The 21,594-nt window shown below is 47.9% G+C and overlaps 1 protein-coding gene across 1 annotated transcript in view; it reads right to left on the bottom strand.

Moving 5' to 3' along the window:
- Positions 1-6,207: 6,207 nt before the first annotated feature.
- C9H20orf27 (chromosome 9 C20orf27 homolog) overlaps positions 6,208-21,594 on the bottom strand; it is a 39,038-nt gene continuing 23,651 nt past the window's right edge. The window contains 3 exon segments of the mRNA XM_033161089.1: positions 6,208-6,443; positions 8,836-8,935; positions 8,937-8,959. Coding sequence (XP_033016980.1) covers positions 6,343-6,443; positions 8,836-8,935; positions 8,937-8,959 — 224 coding nt within the window. The 3' untranslated portion in view covers positions 6,208-6,342.

The raw sequence follows: 21,594 nt of genomic DNA, 5'->3' as shown, positions 1-21,594 counted from the left end.
CCTCTTCCTCATCTCCTCTGTGGATTTTTCTGCAAATCTAAAGGTTGAGTCATCTCAGACTTGGGAAGAAATCCAGCACAGCCCAGGCTCCAGAAACAAACCCTCTTGGCTTCAACTCGCCAAAGAAGCCGGAAATACCAAGTGGACCCCTTCCATCTTTCCGATCATTAGTCTTGGTCTTTGGTGGTGGCAAACTGGATCACAGTCATATATTACTTCTCAGGACTCTAGAAGAGAGCAGAGGGGTGGTCAGCTCTGCAGGCCAGCAGTAAAAAAAAAAACTCCAAAGAGAGAAATTCTGCAGAAGAGGCTTGTATGGTTGGTCCCATAACCTTCCCTTACATTTTCCTTCAGGTTTTGGAGCGACAAATTGGCATGCAATGATGGGCTTTGCAGATGGAATGGGCGATGACGCAGCAGCAGCCCTTCATTCGGGACCGTAATTTAATTTCGCCTAGCAGTGTCACCATGGGAAGAATGAAATATCCACATTCCATTCAATGCAACTCCTCCACTCCCTAGGGTTACCATATTTCAAAAGCTTCTTCTTCTTCTTCTTCTTCTTTCTTCTTCTTCTTCTTCTCCTCCTCCTCCTCCTCCTCCTTGTTAAGGTAAGGGACCCCTGACTGTTAGGTCCAGTCGCGGACAACTCTGGGGTGTGGCTCTCATCTTGCTTTATTGGCCGAGGGAGCCGGCGTACAGCTACCGGGTCATGTGGCCAGCGTGACTAAGCCGCTTCTGGCAAACCAGAGCAGCGCACAGAAACGCCGTTTACCTTCCCCGCCGGAGCGGTACCTATTTATCAACTTGCACTTTGACGTGCTTTCAAACTGCTAGGTGGGCCAGGAGCAGGGGACCGAGAACGGGAGCTCACCCCGTCGCGGGGATTCGAACCACCAACCTTCTGATCGTCAAAGCCCTAGGCTCTGTGGTTTAACCCACAGAGCCACCCGCGTGCCCTTCTTCTTCTTTACAAAAACACCAAAAAAAAAAAAAAAAAACCCACAACAACACTGCAATTTTTATTTTATTTTTTGGTCTTGCCTAAGATCAGGACAAAAGTGACTCCTTCCAGAAACATGAAGTGTTTACATAATATCCTTAAATATTGTTGGGTTCACACACACACACACACACACACACACACACACACACAATAAAGCATCTCAACGCACAAGGTGTTGGATAATTAACGCAACTGCACAAGCAACAAATGGAAAGTTTCTGTGCTTTTGCATGGGAACAGGACGGGCATTAAACCAACGGTGAATAACGATGCAAATCTGAAGCATGTATATTTGGGTATACCTTCCATATTAGAGGAAGACTGGCATGGCTTTATTTAGCTCCGTCTCCCCAACCTCCGTTTTGGACGGCCAATCCCATCGGCAGCATCTGGTGGGTACCAGTGTGAACAGCAGGTGGAGCAGTTTCACTACTTATCCTGCCTTGATCCAAATAAAAGACCAGCTCAGCTTTCACCAACTTGGCCAGAGCGGAGGGGCGAGATATACCGTATTTCCCCTCCATAGACACACATTTTCCTCCTAAAAAGTAAGGGAAAATATATGTGCTTCTTATGGAGCGAATGGTGGTCCCTGGAGCTGAATTGCCCAGGGGCCAAAAGAGGATCATGCTTTTTATTTTACAAAGAGAAAAAGGGGTGTGAAAGGACCCCGCTCAGCAGCTGATCAGCAAGAGATCGGGAGAGAGATAGAGTCCCGGCTCCCTTTCAGCCCCCCCTTGCCCAGGCCTCCATTGTTGAATGTGCTGCAGAGGGAGGTTGTTTGTTTCCCCAGTGACATGTGACTGGCTGATTAGATTATCTGTCTGGAAACTGTAGAAAAGGCTCCCTTTCCTTTAGAAGCTGCAGAAATGTGAGTTGAACCCATAAAAATGGGGCTTTTCCTCTTTGGCTTTTCCCCCTTTGCAAAAGGAGCTTTGCTTTCCCCCCTTTGCAAAAAAAGCTGCAAAACTTTTAGCTGATCCTCAAAAAAACCAGGGCTTTTCCCTTTGCAAAAAAGCTGCAAAACTTTTAGCTGATCCTCAAAAAAACCAGGCTTTTAGAGGAGGAAAACCAGAAACAAAAATTCTTGTTTCCTCCTCTAAAATGAGGTGCGCCTATGGTCCGGTGCGCCTATGGAGGAAAAATACGGTATTCAGCTGGGAGCAAGGAGGAGAGGCTGGTCACTAGGGCAATATTTTGCCCGCTCCCCAAAACCCAAAGCTGTAGCCTGGCCATCTTGAGTCCCCAGAGCTATATTTACTTTTAGAAGTCTTATCAGTGATCGGCTCCTTGCAGGTCCTTTCCATCTAGTTCTATTGATGTAAGCAGAACTGGAGGGGGGGGGGAATCACAGGTATATCTAGTTTTTGGACATTGCCTCCTGGAAATGGGATTTTTTTTCCTAAGTGCCCAGCTTGTCTCTTCAAAGTCTGGGCTTTTCAACGACTGATGCTCGATTCTTGAGAACTGCTTGTGTCCGCTGCATCTTGGCAAAGGAAAAGGAGGGGGAGGAAATCGGAATAAATTGACTGCCTCCCGTGACACCCCCACCACACCCCCACCTCGGAGCCCCTTTAGCTGCCCTGCTCACTGCTCCACCAACCATCTGTTGCCCTCCAACTAGCCAGGCAGGATCGCACCGTCCTATGGAAGATCTGGCTGAATAAACTGTCCACCCTTCCCTTCCAACCCTGATAAAAGCTTTTCTGGCCTGTCCTTTGAGCCTGTGTCCTGCCTCCACTTCTGAATGCTTGTAATATGTCGCTTTGTAGGAATCCACCCCAAAATTTTATTTTTCTATATTGTGTATAAACCCGCACACTCTCTCTCTCTCTCTCCCTCTCCCTCGGGAGAACGGGTGGACATTCATGAGCTTGTTGCGGCCAGTATGGCTTTATTAGAGAAAAATAAACAGAAGTGATTTTTGCTTTCCTCTTCTGCGAGTTGAGAGTTTCGTGCGAGTGGGCATAGAGGCTTCAGCTGTGATTCCCTTGGGGGGGGGGTTTCCTTCCAACTCTACAATTCCTTGGTCGGCAGGAGGAATGCTTGGCAGGCAGACGTACTCTTGGCTTCCTGAATCATAGAACTCTTAAGACTGGAAGGGACCCCCGAGGGTCATCTAGTCCAACCCCCTGCAATGCAGGAGCTGCAGCTAAAGGATCCCCAGCAGATGAGCTAAAAGGAAGCAGAAAAGCAATTTCACGCCCGTCCAGGAGGGATTTTGGGGGCAGTGAAACGACGCCAGTCAACTGAGTTCTGCTGGGTGGATGGGGAATAACAGCAGGTAAAATAAAATAGAAAATTCTTTCCAGCAGCACCTTAAGAGACCAACTGAGTTTGTTCTTGGTATGAGCTTTCGTGTGCATGCACCACGAAAGCTCATACCAAGAACAAACTCAGTTGGTCTCTAAGGTGCTACTGGAAAGAATTTTCTATTTTGTTTCGACTATGGCAGACCAACACGGCTACCCACCTGTAGCAGGTAAATGACTTGCTTTCTTGCTGCTTGACCCTGAACAAACTAGACAGGGGTCCCCAAAGTTTTGGAGCCCACGGCCGTCTTGGTTCCCCTACGAAAAGCATGATTCGGATAGCGGTTTGCACAACCCATCAAGGAAGAGAATCGCACGCAGTGAACATCAGAAACGACAGCCATTAATTGCAACATTTATTCAAAGCCCAACTGAAGCTAGTGTGCTTATTTCAGCAAACTAGATGTGCGTATAGTTTTAATTATTCTGCTATGGATAAATTGTTTTGCAATGTTCGTTTCTTTCTATGTTTTAGCAATTCTTGGTTTCTATCTGTTAGTCGCCTGGAGCCCGTCAGGGAAGAATATCCCATAGTAATAGATGAACGAGCGCCACCAGCTTTTCAAGGTCTGCTAGTCATGTCCCCTTGCCTCTTTGTCTCACTTTATTTAATGCACATGCCGCCCTTCATCTGCAGATCTCAGGATGGCCCCCAACGTAAAACAAAATATAAAAACACAAAATGCATGATTAAAAACAAGGGGGGGGGGAACCACACACCCTGGGCGATCCCACCTCCCACCTGCAGGGGGCAGTGGCACCCAGCTTGGGGACCACTGACCTAGACGAGGCTCCAAGAAGTGATGCTGGAACTGGGCTCCAGCCTGTAGGTGGCAGCAGAGCAACTCCTTGGCCTCCCACCCACAAGATTCGACTTTGCCACCTGGCGCCCCCTTCAGGCGCTTTGCGGTACTGGCGGGAGCACAGCCTGATGGGAGTTGTAGTCCACCCCAGTCATTCCACACACAGGACAGCAGAGTAGGTTTCTTTGTTCCAACTGAAGTTTATTGTTTTCCTTAGAGATTTTTTTTTTGCTTTAAAAAACCCAAAAAAACACAAGTTTATTTGAATATATATATAATATGTATATGTATATGTATAGGCACATAAAAACCCATTGGCTTCTTTCATAACTATATCACATTCCTGGTCTTTGTACTATGAATCTTTTTTTTTTTTAAGGAAAAAAAAGCGAGAGAAAAAAGAGAATGGCTAAGAAAACACATCTGGGAGAGTAAGCGCCGTGTTTAAAGACAAGGCTCCAACAAGGGAACAGAACATCTGCAGCTCTCCAGATGTCGATGGGCTTCAACTCCCGGCAGCCTGAGACAGCATGGCCCAATGGTTAGGGACAATGGGAGTCCAGCAACACTGGAGGGGTGCCCACCTCAGACAGATGAAACAGGTGTCAGCCATGGAGAATGGATGAGCCTTGGGTCTCATCCTGCGCCCTCACCTCCCTAATGCTCCAGAAGGGCTGCTCCTGGGAGGGCAGTGGTCTAGTTATGGGGGTGCCGAGGCAGGAGCACATCGGACTGCCTCCCTCCTGCCGCTGGAGCAGATTTTTTTATTTCAAAAAACAGGAGGTTCTGCTGCGGGTAGTGGAAAACGCAAAATAAAATTTAAAAGAGAAGGGAGAAGAAAGTAAAAAATCTCGCACATCAGTCTATGGCAGCCTCGCTCCCTGAAGAGCTACTTTTCCAGTTGCAGGGAACCGCTTTGGGGCGGAATCCAAAAGTCAAAGCTCTTGAACCTGCCCTCTTAAGCCACGCCGCCACCTCATTCTAACGACCGGGGTGGATTTCGCTAGGAAATGGCAGCGTCTTCTCTGCAACTCACTCCTTTCGTGCCAGGGGGTCCAAATCTTGAATACGGAAAAAGACGTTAAAAAACAAAACAAAACTGCAGCAGGAAGGAAGAGATGACAAAACACGGGTTTTCCGTAACGCGGGGATTTCAAGACACCGTATGGCTTGCGAGGAGAAGAGATTCGCTCGGGGCATCTCTGGAAAGGCAACGGAGGGTTCAAGCCTTTGGAGGGAACAAACCTTCCCAGAAACGGGAGTTGGGGGGGGGGACACACACTTGCAGGGCAACCGGGCAGCTTTTTCTCCTTTGGGGGCCCCACCTTTACCGTTCAAAGTAAAAATAATGGGCTGCCACCCCAAAGGTAAAATTGATCCCCAGCAAGTGATGCAGCCTCACCAAGCCGGCGCTCTCCAGATGTTTCCGACGAGAACTCCCATCACCCGGGAGTTGCAGCCCAAAGACATCAGGAGGGCGCCGGCTTGGCAAAGGCTCCTCTAACTTGTCCCGACCTATCTATAGCAACGCAGCGAAACCTTAAGTTATCCGAACGCCTGAAGGAACACAGATTTCTCGTCCTCCGAGCAGCCTTTCAGCACTAAACAGCTGTTCGGGAGCAGCCAGTCGCTGGCTGTTTTGAGATGGCCGCTGGCCTCGGCCGAACAGCTGGCGCACTCCCGCTCTGTGCCCCTCCTGCAAGCTCCGCAACCCTTGGGAGACTGAGCCGAGGAGAAGCCCCCCGGCGGGCGCGGTCCTCGCGAAAGGGCGGCGGCAGCAAACGCTTTTGCGGGGGCAGCGAAACGATGCTAAAACCTGAAGGAAAATCAACATGCACAACTGGTCTCGGGGGCACAGGGGGGTCCCCCCGCGCATGTGCGCCTGCTTGCGAAAAGTGGGGAGCGCACGGTCTTTTAGACAAAAAGCCACACATCCACAGGCGCAGTTTGGAGGCCGGAGAGACGGCTCTCGCCTTAAGCCACAGAACCGCCCTTTTGAAACCGGCGGGAGGGTGGGGATTAAGCGCAGCACCCCCCAAAAAACCCACAAGACAAGCGCCATGGGGGTCGGCACAAAACAGGCACGATCTGCGTCAGGCAGGCAGCGAACAGTTGGGGTGGGCTCTTTATAACCGGAAAATATTTATACATAGAAAACCCTTCAAAGGACGAGTGGGGTTTGCAGAGGAGGAGGAGAAGGTGGTGGGTTGGGGGGGCAGGCCTAGTCGAAGCCGTGCCACTCACTCTGCTCCGAGTCGTACTCCACCTCGGACCCGATACACTTGACCCCTTCCAGCAGCATGGGGGTGCCATGGTGGCGGTCTGCAAGGCAAAGCAGAGAGGCAGCGTTGGAGAAATAAATAAATGCTGCTCCGGGGGGGGGGGGAGCTAAGGAGAGACAGGACACGCCAATAATAATAATAATAATAATAATAATAATAATAATAATTTATTTGTACATTTGCTGTAAAACCTGATCCTCAAAAAACCGGGGCTTTTCTCTTTGCAAAAAAGCTGCAAAACCTTTAGCTGATCCTCAAAAAAACAGGGTTTTTCCCTTTGCAAAAAAGCTGCAAAACATTTAGCTGATCCTAAAAAAACCAGGGCTTTTCCCTTTGCAAAAAAAGCTGCAAAACCTTTATCTGAACTTCAAAAAACCAGGGCTTTTCCCTTTGCAAAAAAGCTGCAAAACATTTAGCTGATCCTCAAAAAAAAACCAGGGCTTTTAGAGGAGGAAAACCAGAAAAAATATTTTTTATTTTGTTTCCTCCTCTAAAAATGAAGTGCGCCCTATGGTCCGGTGCGCCTTATGGAGCGAAAAATATGGTAATTGCAGTTTCCAGGTCAATTCTGGCCCGTTATGCAAGGCAGCGACGACGGCCAGAAAGCAGAGAGAAAACTGCTGAGGCGACTCGTGCAAGCGAGCCAAGCCGCACAGGGAAGGGGAAAGGGTCTCCAAAAATCGCCGGTAGGCAGAACTACCTTGTAAAAGAAAGGTTATTTTGGGTAGCTGGAAAATAACTTCATGCCCCACCTCCAGTTGGCAGTTATAGCCATCATGCAGCCACGAAACCCACTACATCATCTCCCTTTTGTTATTTCATCTCCTTTCCGGCGCTTATATTAAAACGGCGCCGCAGTCGTTTCTCCCTCTCCAATCTTTGCTTTGATCTCCCGCGATCAAGGGATGGAGGCAGCGTTCGGGGGGGGGGGCTTATCGCTGACGCCCCCGCCTCCAGCAAACACTCATTAACCCCGAGAGATAAATCTTCCAACACACAGCAGGCAAGTTTAATTTCCTGGGCAGAGGATATTAATTCAGGGATGTATGGGCTCAGATGCGGAGAGGTGGCATGTCCCAGGGGCACCCAGCCAGTGCGTGGGTGCAGTTAACAGTGATTTATGCGTTAAAATGGGGGGGGGCGGGAGTCCAGGGCTGACCCACCGACGCTTGCAGAGAGAGGATGCCTAAGGATAGCTAGCAATGTCACAGCAGACAGCGGGACCTTCTGGGCACAGCCAAAGAGCTGAAATTTTGCACCACAAAAAAAGTCACAGAATCACAGAACTGCAGAGCTGGGAGGGCCCCGAAGGGTCATCCAGTCCAACCCCCTGCAATGTGGGATTCACAGCGGAATAGGTGGTCATGCAGGGATGTGCAAAGCTCAGGATGGATTGTGGGAAAGGGGACATAAGAAGCCGGCTGCTGGATCAGGCCAATGGCCCACCTAGTCCAGCAACCTCTTCTCATGATGGCCAACCAGGTGCCCATTATGGGAAACCGCAAGCAGGATTGGAGCACAAGAGCAACTCTCCCGTCCTGCCGTTTCCAGCAACTGGGATTCGGAAGCATTGTGAAAGGAGCGAGACAGCCCTCAATCGCACCGAGCCATTTGGAGTCGACTCTTTATTAGCAAAAGCAGGATCTGCACAGGGGGGGTCAGGCCTAATGAGCACAGCAACTCATCTCCGGCAGGTCTTCCCTCACCATGAAGCAGTTGCTGAGACTGAGGGTCCCTGGCTCCCCACAGCTGCCTAAGCCCCCTCCTCTCCAGGGTTTTCCCCAGGCAATCGGAGACTGTGCCTGCCTGCAGCTAACCTCGCCTCCGCCCTCTTCATGCCTCTTCTGGTCCTGGGAGACCAGCAGGGATGGGAGCTGGTCTCAGCAGGAGGGGGAGACAACTGTGACTCTTCCTCAGCCAGACTCCTCTCTGCCTCTTGGCCCCGCTCCTCTCCTGCTTCATCTTCTGCCTCCGAGTCTGGACTTCTCTCTGCCACCGACTCTCCCCCGCTCACGGAGCCCTGTTACCTCTTCATCTTCCGACATCCCCTCTTCCCAGCCTTCTCCCTCTGACCACTCATCGTCGTCCCACCACCAGTCCCTGGGCTCTGGGCCTTCTTCCCCTGGGGGCTCCCTAGCTGGTGCCCCCCCCAATCTGCGTCCAACCAGTCCGTGACACATTACTGCCTCCACAGCACAGCCATCCTGAACGCCAGCGATGGGCAGCCCTCTCCTCCTTGAACTTGCCCCGCCTCTTTTCAAAGCTGGCGGCCACCACTGCCTCCTGAGGCGGGGAGTTCCACAGTTTAACCCTGTGCTGTGTGAAGGAGGACTTTCGTGGAAAAGTGGCGAGAGCCTTTAGGGTCCTCCGAGTGCTTCCCCAGCCCCCCCCCCCCACAAAAAAATGTAGGCTTGAGGAACGGGGACACTTACCCATCACCCTAGCTTGCACGACCACCTTGATGGAGACTTTGTCGTTGGTCTGGCTGTGAAGCAACATCTCCTCCCGGAGGACCCCTTCTTTGTGGGCGGTTGTACTCGCATTTGATATTGTAACCTGAGGGGCGGGGAGGGGGGGGAGACAAGAGAGCAGGCGTATTCATTAAAACGCCCCCCGCGAGGATCACAGAAACGGCAGGCAGAGGGAAGCGTTTTTCCTTGACATGGCAGGGAGTTAACCCGAGGAACTGCCTGCCGCTGTTAGGGAGAAGCTCAGATGAGCTGCAACTCTGCACATGCCCTGGGACTAGGCGACAGCTTTGGTTCTGCTTCGGGCAAAAATTGCAGCGGCGCTGCAGCGTCACAAAGGAAGCAGCACGCGGTGGTTGATCTTATGAGGAACGCTGAACGCAGTAGGGTCTGCTTAGCCTGGAGAAGAATCATACAACCAGAAGATGTAGAGTTTTGAAGGGACTTCAAAGGGCATCTAGTCCACACACACACACACACACACACACACACCGGAAACGCAGGAATCTCAGCTAAAGCATCCGTGACAGATGGCAGCCAACCATAGTTCGCTGCGCGAAGAAGGATTTGTATTGTATGTGTCCCAAATCTTCCGTCCGCGAGTTGCAGCGCTCGCGTTTCTGTGTTCCCATGAGCCTCTCGAACCCAGAGCTGGCTACCAACAGCCAAGCTCTCTTCTACCTGCACCCGTTTTCCCGATGCTCACAACCTTTTTCTCCCCCCACCCCACCCCACCTTCCGCTCTGCATTCATCAGATGCCTCTCGCCAAGGGGCAGGAAAGGAATTGAAGGGGGGGGCAAAAAGCCTTATCGACGAAAACCGCAGCTGGCTGAACAGACGGCTGTCAGGAGAGGGTCCCGCCAGGGGTTTCACGGAGCGGGGAGGGGGGGTGGCGGCAGAACATCTGGAGGAGAGGCAAGCGTGGGGGGGCACCAGCCTTGTCCCTCCCTGCGCTGGGCACCCTTGGGTGCCAGTAACTCTCTTTCTCTCTCTAAGTCCCTGGAAGACCTACCGTATTTTTCACTCCATAAGACGCACTTTTTTCCTCCTAAAAAGTAAGGGGAAATATCTGTGTGTCTTATGGAGCGAATGGTGTCCCTGGAGCTGAATTGCCAGGGGCCAAAAGAGGATCATGCTTTTTATTTCACAAAGAGAAAAGGGGGTGTTGAAAGGACCCCGCTCAGCAGCTGATCAGCAAGAGATCGGGGAGAGAGTCCCCGGCTCCCTTTCAGCCCCGCCCTCCTTGTTGAATGTGCTGCAGAGGGAGGTTGTTTGTTTCCCCAGCGACATGTGACTGGCTGATTAGATTATCTGTCTGGAAACTGTAGAAAAGGCTCCCTTTCCTTTAGGACCTGCAGAAATGTGAGTTGAACCCCATAAAACGGAGCTTTTCCTCTTTGCTTTTTCCCCTTTGCAAAAGGAGCTTTGCTTTTCCCCCTTTGCAAAAAAAGCTGCAAACTTTTAGCTGATCCTAAAAAAACAGGGTTTTTCCCTTTGCAAAAAAAAGCTGCAAAACTTTTAGCTGATACTCAAAAAAACCAGGGCTTTTCCCTTTGCAAAAAAAAGCTGCAAAACTTTTAGTTGATCCTCAAAAAAACAGGGCTTTTAGAGGAGAAAACCAGAAAAAAAATTTTTTCTTGTTCCTCCTCTAAAAACGAGGTGCGCCCTATGGTCTGGTGCCCCCTATGGAGCGAAAATACGGTATTTAGACAAAAAACAACAACAGCAACACACCTGCGTCCAAAGTCCGCTGACAAAATTCGTGCAGGATGATGCTATCCAGTAAGGATATTCATGACGACTTTATATTTCATTCATTTATTTGTTGCACTCATATCAGTGGTTCCCAATCTTTCTGGGGCCATGTCCCACCTCAGCATCTTCTAAAATCCTGGTGCCCCCCCCTCCCCGTGACATATAATAATTATTATTATTCAAATGTGAACTCCTATTCACATGGAGGAAGCCTAAAAGGCCATTCTCCGTTAATAATTCATTCTCAAATTGCCCTCCCCCCCCGTAGGGCGTGTGGCCCACCTTGGAATCCACAGATTATATTGCACCCCTTTCCTCCAAGGAGCTCCAGGTGGCATGCAGAATTATAATAATGACGCCGGTGATGATAACAAATAATTTTATTACAGCCGCCCCTTGGAAGTAAAACGGAATCCGTTCCGAAGTCCGTCCGAACTTCCAAAACGTTCGGAAACCAAAGCGTGGCTTCTGATTGGCTGCAGGAAGCTCCTGTAGCCAATCGGAAGATGCGGAACCCGCGTTGTACGTTCGGCTTCCAAAAATAATAATAAAAATTCGCAAACTGGAACAGTCACTTCCGGGTTCGCGACGTTCGGGAGCCGAAACGTTTGAGAGAACTGAGCTGTTTTGAAAACCAGGGTACGGCTGCATTGTACCCCGTCCATCTGACTGGGCTGCCCGTCACTTGGGCAGCTTCCAGAATATATGAAAACACAATGAAACATTAAACAACGGTTTTAAACGTGGTTCTCTCCCCCATTAATCCACACAACAACCCTGGAAGGTAGGTTAGGCTCAGAGAGGCAGGGACTGGGCCAGAGGTTCACACCCAGCGAGCTCGTGGCGGGATTCTGGAACCTAGTCTCTTTCCCAGGTCCTCGTCTGGCACTCTTAACTGAGCTACAGCGCCTCGGGTCAAAGCGGCAGGACCCCCCCACCCCCCAAAAAAATTACAGACCCCGCTTCTTCAGAGAGAGAATCCGGGGGGGGGGGTCTCTTCTAGCTGATACAGGTGCGAAGCCAGGTGCCTTTTCCTAAAAAGCCATCAAACTTTTTTTAAAAAAAGCCCCCCCCCCCCCGCAACCTCCAGCAATGCAATAAAAATGACACCCACCCACCCACCCCACCACCAAGCTTTTCTGCAGAACAAAACCATTTTTTGTCACCGGTAATATTTTCGCTTGACTCAGAGGAAGATAACACAGTCATTCATCTTGGGAGGGGCGTAATTTGGTGCATTCAAGGGGGTGGGGGGGAGGCTTCCAACGATCGGAGGGGGGGGGGGAGATGCCTAATTCCGCAAGTGAACAATGACGGGACTGGCTGGGCGTCGGAAGAGCGCTTTTGAAATTTTCCACAAATGACTTGCCTCCTACGTGCTAAACCTGCAAAGCTGGAGTGGAGGGGTGTTCTCAAACTGTAAGCCATTAAGGAACACGTAATTTGGGGAGCAGGTTAATGGGGTTGCCTAAAGATAGGGGTCCGGGATTCAATAGGTACCTGAGCTTTGGAAATATAGGTCTTTGGCAGAGAGAAGGATCTCACCGTAATGGTTATTACACCTTATATGATTATTATTATTAGTAGTATTATTATATTTTTAAAAGCCCAAACCTAGCTTTTCCTTCTGGCATGTTAAAAGGCCAGGGAAGGGAGATTTTTTTTATATTCGGATTAATTGCCTATAGGCAGCTACCAGCTATTCAATTTAAACCCAGGCCAGGGATCCTGGGTGATGGGAATGCATAGAATTGCAGAGTTGGAAGGGACCCCCAGGAGTCATCTAGTCCAACCCCCTCTCAGCTCCAGCATCCAGGGACTGATGGCCATCCAAAACTTCTGCTTAAATACCACCATCTCCCAAAGGAGACCCTTCCACTGTCAAACAGCACTACTGTCAGAAGTTCTTCCTGATGTTGAGTCACAAACCATGGTGGGGGGGGGGAATACACAACTGCACATGTGAGGAATTGGGAAACAAACAAACAAACACACAGCCAAATTCACCACTTTCCACATCCATCACAGCATGATCTAAAATAAAAGACCGTAGAAATTGGATTTCTTGGTGATATCCAGAAGTCAAAAATAAAATTCAACTTCTGGCCATCAGTTTTAAAGTCTTCAAACAGTTTTTATTGTTAAGGTATGGGGACAAATCCCAGTTGAAATAAATCCCAGGACAAGCCCTGTTTCGATAATTCTTCGCCGGATAGATTTTCATGGTCAGGTGTACATAGAATTAGCCATACATAGAATTGGTACACCTTGACCATGAAAATCTAGCCGGTGAAGAATTATCGAAACAGGGCCATGTCCTGGGATTTATTTCTTCTTTTTATTATTCAATCCGTTATTATCATTATTATAACATCCAATGTACTGTCAGTTACATAATTTACAAATTTTCCATATTGTACCTTTTAATTCCATAAACTAAATAAGATGTTTGAAACCAAAAGCTTCATGTCATTTTCGTCTTTCATATAACTCAGTCTCTTTTGTCGCCTCCCAGTTAAGTCTATACAGCACAGTTCCAATTTACTTTTTAAAAATAACTACATGCTATACATTGAGGCTGTATCCGGGTTTTTAGAATGTTTTTAGTACTTTTGCAAGCAGAAAGGAATGCTCATCAGAAAAGATAGGAAGTCTATAATTTATGTAATTTTTTATTTTCTATTTTCTATTATTTTTTCTTTTTTTCCTTTGTTATGTTGTTGTTGTTGTTCAGTCGTTCAGTCGTGTCCGACTCTTCGTGACCCCATGGACCAGAGCACGCCAGGCACGCCTATCCTTCACTGCCTCTCGCAGTTTGGCCTTTGTTATGAGTAAGCTTTTATTTATTTTTATTATTATTATATTATTATTATACTTTAAAAAGTGTCATGGAATTTATTTCAACCGGAATTTGTTCCAATAGCTTAATAATAAAACTATTTGAAGACTTTAAAACTGATCTCCCGCCTGGCTAGAGTTCTTGTATTTTTATTTTTGACTAAAATAAAAGACAGCATACAAACTCCCCTTCTTGGAGGTTTTAAGCAGAGGTTGGGTGGCTACCTGCCTTGGATGCTTGAGCTGAGATTCCTGCATGGGGGGGGAGGGGGGTTGGACTAGATGACACTCGGGGGTCCCTTCCAACTCGATGATTCTATGAAACAAAACGCCCCAGCCCAGAAGTCTGCCCTTTATCATCTTGTTTGCCTTCCTCTGCACAGCTTTGTCGATATCGTCCTTAAACGGTGGCGCCCAGAACTGGGCATGGTACCCCAGAATAGAGTCAGAATACAGAGAGGAACTATTGCTTCCTTTGATCTGGACACTTGACCTCTGGTGGACGCAGCCTTTATTCGCGGTAGACTTTTCCAGCGATAGAAGAATGGCAGATGAAAACGATGGACTTTATGGAACTTGCTGAGATGACCGGGAAACTCCGTGACCAGAGGGACGACGCCAGTGAGAGAAGAATGGAAGAAATTTAAAGTATATTTGAAAACAATATGGAATTTGCTGCCAAGGAGTGTGGTGGAGTCTCCTTCTTTGGAGGTCTTTAAGCGGAGGCTTGACAGCCATCTGTCAGGAATGCTTTGGTGGTGTTTCCTGTTTGGCAGGGGGTTGGACTGGATGGCCCTTGGGGTCTCTTCCAACTCTAGGATTATATGATTCTATGAAATATAGTAAGATGGAAATTTAGAAGGAGTTTGGAAGAAATGCTAGACTGTAGATTCAGAATTATGTTAAGTGCTAAGGAAATGTGAAATAATGAGTTAAGAATTTTTTTGCAAATCTGGTTTGTATGATGTAAAGAAATTACTAAGATGATTGGCAGTGAACGCAGGATGGGTAGGACAGACGTGAGGAAGTCAAGTAGCAATGTTAAGGAAAGAAGCAGTTTTTAACAAATTTTTTTTGTGTTTTCTATTTTTTCTTCTTCTTTTTTAGTATTTTGTAGTATGTTTAGTATAGTTGTAATTCTTGTGTTGTGTAATTGCAGCATTGGTTTGTTTTGTGTATGTTGTTGATGTTTTCAAAAAAGTTAATAAATACATTTTTTTAAAAAATAATATTTGCAGTAGGCTTTTTCTGCTGCATCACACTACGGGACTGTCGCAAGCCATAATTACAGCAACATGCCCATCGTTAGGACGGATGGGGTGCCAGCGGAGGAGAATGGACGTATCGCAAGGACGTTTACGGGGTGCCCCGCTGGTGCATCTCGCCCCCCTCGCTAGGGAGGCCAGAAGGACCCTCCCCACCCTTGGAGGAGCTGGCTGCCATCTCCAAAACAGGCGGGAGAGAGGAAGGGGATGGAGAAAGGGGTCGGGCGCCTGCTGCATCGCCCAGCAAAGTATTCCTGGCACGTCCGGAACACTCTGCAGAAGATCAATGCCTTGACTCAAATGCCAGAGGGCTGCCTCTATACGCCAATCAGATATAATAACCCTGTGCGGCAGGTGAAATGTGCGGCGCACCCTTAATCCATCTCTTGCAGCAGGCCTGCAGAAGGGGTGGAAATGTATGGTGGAACTCGAAAAATTAGAATATCGTGGAAAGGTTCCTTTCTTTCAGTAATTCAACTTAAAAGGTGAAACTAATAGATGAGATAGACTCGTGACATGCAAAGCGAAATATGTCAAGCCTTTACAGTGGTACCCCGCAAGACGAATGCCTCGAACAACGAAAAAACTCGCAAAACGAAAGGGTTTTGCGAGTTTTTAGTTGACTCGCGAGACCGAATTCGTCTATGGCTGTTTTCGTAAGACGAATTCGTCTGGCGAGGTACCACTGTAAGCCGGCACCGGAGCCGCGCCGCGTTTTAAAGCTGCCGCGAGCGAACAGCAGCGCTGCTGTTTGCTCGCTGCAGCCTTTAAAACGCGGCGCCGCGCGGCTCCGGTGCCGGTCGGAAGGGGCCCCCAGACTTTCCCCCCCCCATAGGAACGCATTAATTAAATTTAATGCGTTCCTATGGGAAACGGTGCCTCGCAAGACGAAATTTCCGCAAGACGAAAAGTCTTGGGGAACGAATTAATTTCGTCTTGCGAGGCACCACTGTATTTGTTATAATTGTGATGATTATGGCGTACAGCTGATGAGAACCCCAGATTAACAATCTCAACTTTGGGGTTTTCATCAGCTGTACGCCATAATCACCACAATTATAAGAAACAAAGGCTTGACATATCTCGCTTTGCATGTCATGAGTCTATCTCATATATTAGTTTCACCTTTTAAGTTGAATTAATATATGAGTCTATCTCATATATTAAACTCCAGTGGGTAATGAAAACAACTGCTTGCATAAATGGACTTTTCCACGATATTCTAATTTTTCCGAGTTTCACCTGTATGCATTTTGTTTTCTCGCCGCAAGAAGCCACGGGGTGGGGGCGGAAAGGAAAACTGCAAAGAGATAAAAGGAGCAGCAATGGTTGAATCGTAGAGGTGGAAGGGGCCGGAGGGGACATCTATTCTAGTCCCACCCCCAGCAATTTGAGCTTAGGAGTTCCAGGGGGCTCTTCCTTGCTCCCCCTTTCAGAACAAGAGACCTGGCCATACACACACTGGCCAGGCTTGCGCCCCCAGGGAGGTTGCCTCGGTTGACTTCACCCCCCGGAGGCACACTCCATTGTCTCTCGAGGCAGACGGACGGCAGCTTCTTTATGCTGCACATAGATAAACCGTGGAACTCGATGCCGCAGGAGGCAGTGATAGGCACCGACTGGATGGTTTTTTAAAGTGGGTTAGACACATTCTTGGAGGGGAGGGCTACTCATGGCTACTAGCCATGCTCTCCCCTCACAGTCTGAGGGCGGCAATGCTTCCGAAACTGAAGGATGAGGACAGCGCTCTTGGGTTCGAGTCCTGCTTGTGGGTTTCTCATCAGGGCAAGCGTTCAGCCACGGTGAAGAAGAAGAAGAAGCAGAAAGAAGAAGAAAGAAGAAGAAGAAGAAGAGGAGGAGGAGGAGGAGGAGGAGGAGAGGAGGAGGAGTTTGGATTTGATATCCCGCTTTATCACTACCCAAAGGAAATCAGCCCTGAGTTAGAACCCTCAGGGGCGGGCTTAGCCTGAGTATAAAACACCCCTCCCAGTGGACAGTAAGGCAGTTGAAGTGTGGGCAGGAGGAAGTTAGAGTGAGTTGAGGTTGGTGGAAGTTGAAGTGTGAGTCGCGGAGATAGAGCTGGGAGTTTAGAGTCTTAGGTGGAAGTTAGCAGAGAGGATAAAGAGATTGTGAAACGTGTGTTATTGATATTTAGTTAATTATTAGAGGTAATAGGCGGTATATTTAGAGGTATTAGGCCGGTATAGGACAACTGTTATAAGCTTCTTGAACAACCTTTTATTTATCAGCAACCACAAGCTTTGTACTCAATAAACAACTTTTTAGTTCACAATATCCTCGTCTGTGGTGAATGAAGTAAGCAGGATCCAGCTAGTAGTCTGAAGGGCTGCAGCTGGGGACTGTTTGTCGTTGGTGCAGCAATCATAGCCCGTAAAACGTCCGGGGGTGGGCTGTACAGGGCGAAGGCCCGCGACATTAAAGTGGTGGCAGCGGTGGGATCTCCTTGACCATGTACAGAATGCATTTGTAATAATAGGGCACAAAAACTGCGACAGTTACCTCAGGAGGAAAGGCCTGATACAATTGCTTGAAACTGACACAAGATACAAGTATAATGCCAGTTACAAATAGTCAAGCAGCTAGTTTTGCAGCCAAGCAGAAACTAGATACAGATTTACAGAAATATTTTTCAAGCCACAGCCGTGAATACAGTATTAACCCTGAAAGCCCGGAGCGGTTTCTAGTCAACAATGGGTTGCTATACAGGGAGATTCTTTTAAAGCCTAATAGAGGGGGTAATGAGATCCACCAGGCAACTGATAGTACCTACTGAATTCAGAACCAAGATAATACAAACATGCACATGGCAGTATCTTTGGACGGTCACTTGGGAATCACCAGAACCAAACAAAGGGTGTCCCAAAATTTCTTTTGGCCTGGGATGGGCAAGCAAATAAGGTTATTTTGTCGAAACGTGCCATACTTGCCAATTACAAGAACAGTGCAAGGTTGCTCAACACAAACAGAAAGTTTGGTATGACAAAAAGCACATGAGAGATCTTTTGAGCCAGGACAAGATATTTTATAATCAGACCAGTAAACAGTGACAAGTTACAACTGACATGGGAAGGTCCTTGTAAGATCATGTCAAAATGAATGATATAAACAATAATTCAGCATGGTGAAGGGAGGCGGGTCATGCATAAGAATATGATAAACCCAACCCAGTCACTAAACCCATGAACCCAATCTAGACTACAGTAGTCACGTGTTGAAAAAGCCTGTGATATTGGTAAAGGAGTGTCTACCTGCAATATGACCAGTGACCTATCTGTGAGATCAGTTAGAACAACTAGTCATAGTTACGATAAACCATTCATCAGTTGGAAAGATAGAAAGAAAGACGTACTGGAAGTTATAGCGGGCATGGGGCCTATCGAATTCTATGAAAATGAAAGTGTTCCCTACACTAGAGATTGTGTGGTGGGAAGATGGGGACCCTGCTGCTCATGCAACACAAATAAATGTCCAAATGAATGTAGTTACACAGCATTAACAGGGCTACCACGTCAAAGGCATACAAAAGTAATCTTAAAATTGCTCGAAGTGGGAACTAATAAATCACTACAGACCAAAGATGAACTGACAACAAGGGAGATTGATATGAGCAATAAGCAATCAGAGCTGGTAGCCTACTTTCATTAAGAGATCACGCTTGCCTAGAAAGCTTCAGCAAGCTGACTAAAACAGAAGATATCCACAACTTCTGCAAATAGTTCCCAGTGCATTTAAAAGCCAGACAACCAGTGTTTATGCAGCTTATGATGACTGGAGATGTGTGTACAAGTCTGCGAGCTTAATCATCTAACAGCGATCCTGAAGGAGGGAGAGGTTGAACTAAGAGAGCTTTTGGCCCTGAGACACAAGGACCTCTACCCAGCTTGGGATCCACAATCGTTACAGACGCCTCGAGTGCAGGGATCGGAATGGGACTGTGTCATCTGGCGGGGAAGACAGCTTACATCCCATCACGTTTGGCAGAGAAAAGACTGGTGCCCCGAGAAAGATACTTCTTGCGACGGTTAAGGACGTTAAGGAGCGTTGAAAGGAACCTAAACATCATCGCAGACGCCTTATAATGAAGACCCAAAGACAAAGGTTAATGGACAGTTACGGTTTTTTCTTGCAATAAGACCTAATGCTGCATGAACTATTGTATATAATGTTCACAACTATATGTACTTTTACTGAAGAGGTACTATTATGCCATAGTTAGGTAATATAGGTAAGAATTATAAAATGTTGTTTATGTAATGTCACTGGAAGGACAGATCCTGAAACTGAGGCTCCAAGACATTGGCCACCTCATGAGAAGAGAAGACTCCCTGGAAAGGACCCTGATGTTGGGAAAGATGGAGGGCACAAGGAGAAGGGGACGACAGAGGACGAGGTGGTTGGACAGTGTTATCGAAGCGACTGGCATGAGTTTGGCCAAACTGCGAGAGGCGGTGGAGGATAGGCGTGCCTGGCGTGCTCTGGTCCATGGGGTCACGAAGAGTCGGCCACGACTAAATGACTAAACAACAACAACAAAGGAGTCTCAAAGCGGCTAACATTCTCCTTTCCCTTCCTCCCCCACAACAAACACTCTTGTGAGGGGAGTGAGGCTGAAAGACTTCAGAGAAGTGTGACTAGCCCAAGGTCACCCAGCAGCTGCATGTGGAGGAGCGGGGAATCGAACCCGGTTCACCAGATTACAAGTCCACCACTCTTCACCACTACACCACACTGTGAGAACAGGAGGCTGGACTAAACGGCCCCCCAGGCCTGATCCAGCAGACCCCTTCTTATGTTCTCCAAACGCCTGGAGGGCACCAGGTTGGCGAAGGCTTCTCTGAGCACACCTCTGGCAGCAACTCTTTCAGGGAAGGAATGAGATCCCTGGTGATGCTGACAGCTTTGGGGTCCAGGGTTTCAGCAGATGCCCGGGAGGGGCGGCTGCGTTTAGCGACTGTGAGCTGCTGGGTGCAATCTCGACATGCCGCCAAATTTCCAGCCGCCGCAATCCTCTTCCATGTGGCGTATCATTAGTCACCCTCCGAGGCTAAATATAAAAACAAACTCAGGAGTTCCTGGACAGGCTCCACCAGAGAGGCTCCTTCCATGGAAGCCAGAAGGCGGATTCACGATCTTGAATCCTTCCACCCGTTTTGAGTCACGACTGAAGGGAAACCTCCACAATGGAAGCTTCTCCTGTTTTCTCGACGAAACCGTTCTCCCAGCGCAAGGCGTCCACTCGTTTTTTCTAGGGAGGAACTGGGAAATAAGCAAAGGGGGACTCGGCATATAGGATAGGGCTCCCATACAGCCAGAATTTTCGGGACACAGCTGGGATTCGCCCGTCGAAAGTGGCATCCGGGCGGAATTTTCGGAAATCGATTAAAATATCTGGAAAAACCTGGAAGTATGGCAGCCCGTATTGAAAGTGTAGGGTGTTTTGGTGAATTTCTGAAAAGTAGCTTAAAAACTTGAAGATTTTGCAAAAAAAAAAAAAAAAAAAAAACCCAAAAACAAAACAAAACAAAAACAAAAACACTAATATACGTTGATCAACCATTTATCATGTTACACTATCACAGGTTCCCTTACAGATATTGCTGCTTGGTTCCTGTATAGCGAAGGTTGTTTTTTAATGTTTAATGTTGTATAATATTTATTTAACTTATATGCAGAATTCATCATGCGGAAGGCTGGGCTGGATGAATCCCAAGCCGGAATTAAGATTGCCGGAAGAAATATCAACAACCTCAGATACGCTGATGACACAACCTTGATGGCAGAAAGTGAGGAGGAATGAAAGAACCTTTTAATGAGGGTGAAAGAGGAGAGTGCAAAATATGGTCTGAAGCTCAACATCAAAAAAAAAAACTAAGATCATGGCCACTGGTCCCATCACCTCCTGGCAAATAGAAAGGGAAGAAATGGAGGCAGTGAGAGATTTTACTTTCTTGGGCTCCATGATCACTGCCCCCTTGCCCAGGCCTCCATTGTTGAATGCAGAGGGAGGCTGTTTGTTTCCCCAGCAACATGGGACTGGCTGATTAGATTACCTGTCTGGAAACTGTAGAAATGGCTGTAAGACTAGAAGCTGCAGAACTGTGAGCTGGACCTCATAAAAACAGGGCTTTTCCTCTTTGAAAAAGAAGCTGCACCACTTTCAGCGGATCCTCAAAAAACAGGGCTTTTCCCTTTGCAAAGAAGCTGCACCACTTTCAGCTGATCCTCAAAAAAGCAGGGCTTTTCCCTTTGCAAAAAAAGCTGCACCACTTTCAGCTGATCCTAAAAAAAACAGGGCTTTTCCCTTTGCAAAAAAGCTGCACCACTTTCAGTTGATCCTCAAAAAAGCAGGGCTTTGCCCTTTGCAAAAAAGCTGCACCACTTTCAGCTGATCCTCAAAAAAGCAGGGCTTTGCCCTTTGCAAAAATGCTGCAAAACGTTTAGCTGATCCTCAAAAAAACAGGGCTTTGCCCTTTGCAAAAAAGCTGCACCACTTTCAGCTGATCCTCAAAAAAGCAGGGCTTTTCCCTTTGCATAAAAAGCTGCACCACTTTCAGCTGATCCTCAAAAAAACAGGGCTTTCCCCCTTTCCTCCTCTAAAAACTAGGTGCATCTTATGTTCAGGTGCATCTTATGGAGCGGAAAAATACAGTATGTTCAGAAGAAAACATTGAATCTATACTGGCTGGAGCTGATGGGAGTTGTAGTACAACCACATCAGGAGGGCACCGGGTTGGCAAGGGCAGCTTTACACCCTTAAAGGACAACGTATGGTATTGCCTTCCCAAATGGGACTGTGCCCCGTCCTGCCTAGATCCAAACAGTCAATGACTGGCCCCGAAAACA

Source organism: Lacerta agilis, chromosome 9 (genome assembly GCF_009819535.1).
Source record: "Lacerta agilis isolate rLacAgi1 chromosome 9, rLacAgi1.pri, whole genome shotgun sequence".
Classification (NCBI taxonomy): Eukaryota; Metazoa; Chordata; class Lepidosauria; order Squamata; family Lacertidae; genus Lacerta; species Lacerta agilis.
The sequence above is the reverse complement of the archived record's forward strand: the minus strand, read 5'-3'. Positions and strand labels throughout refer to the sequence as shown.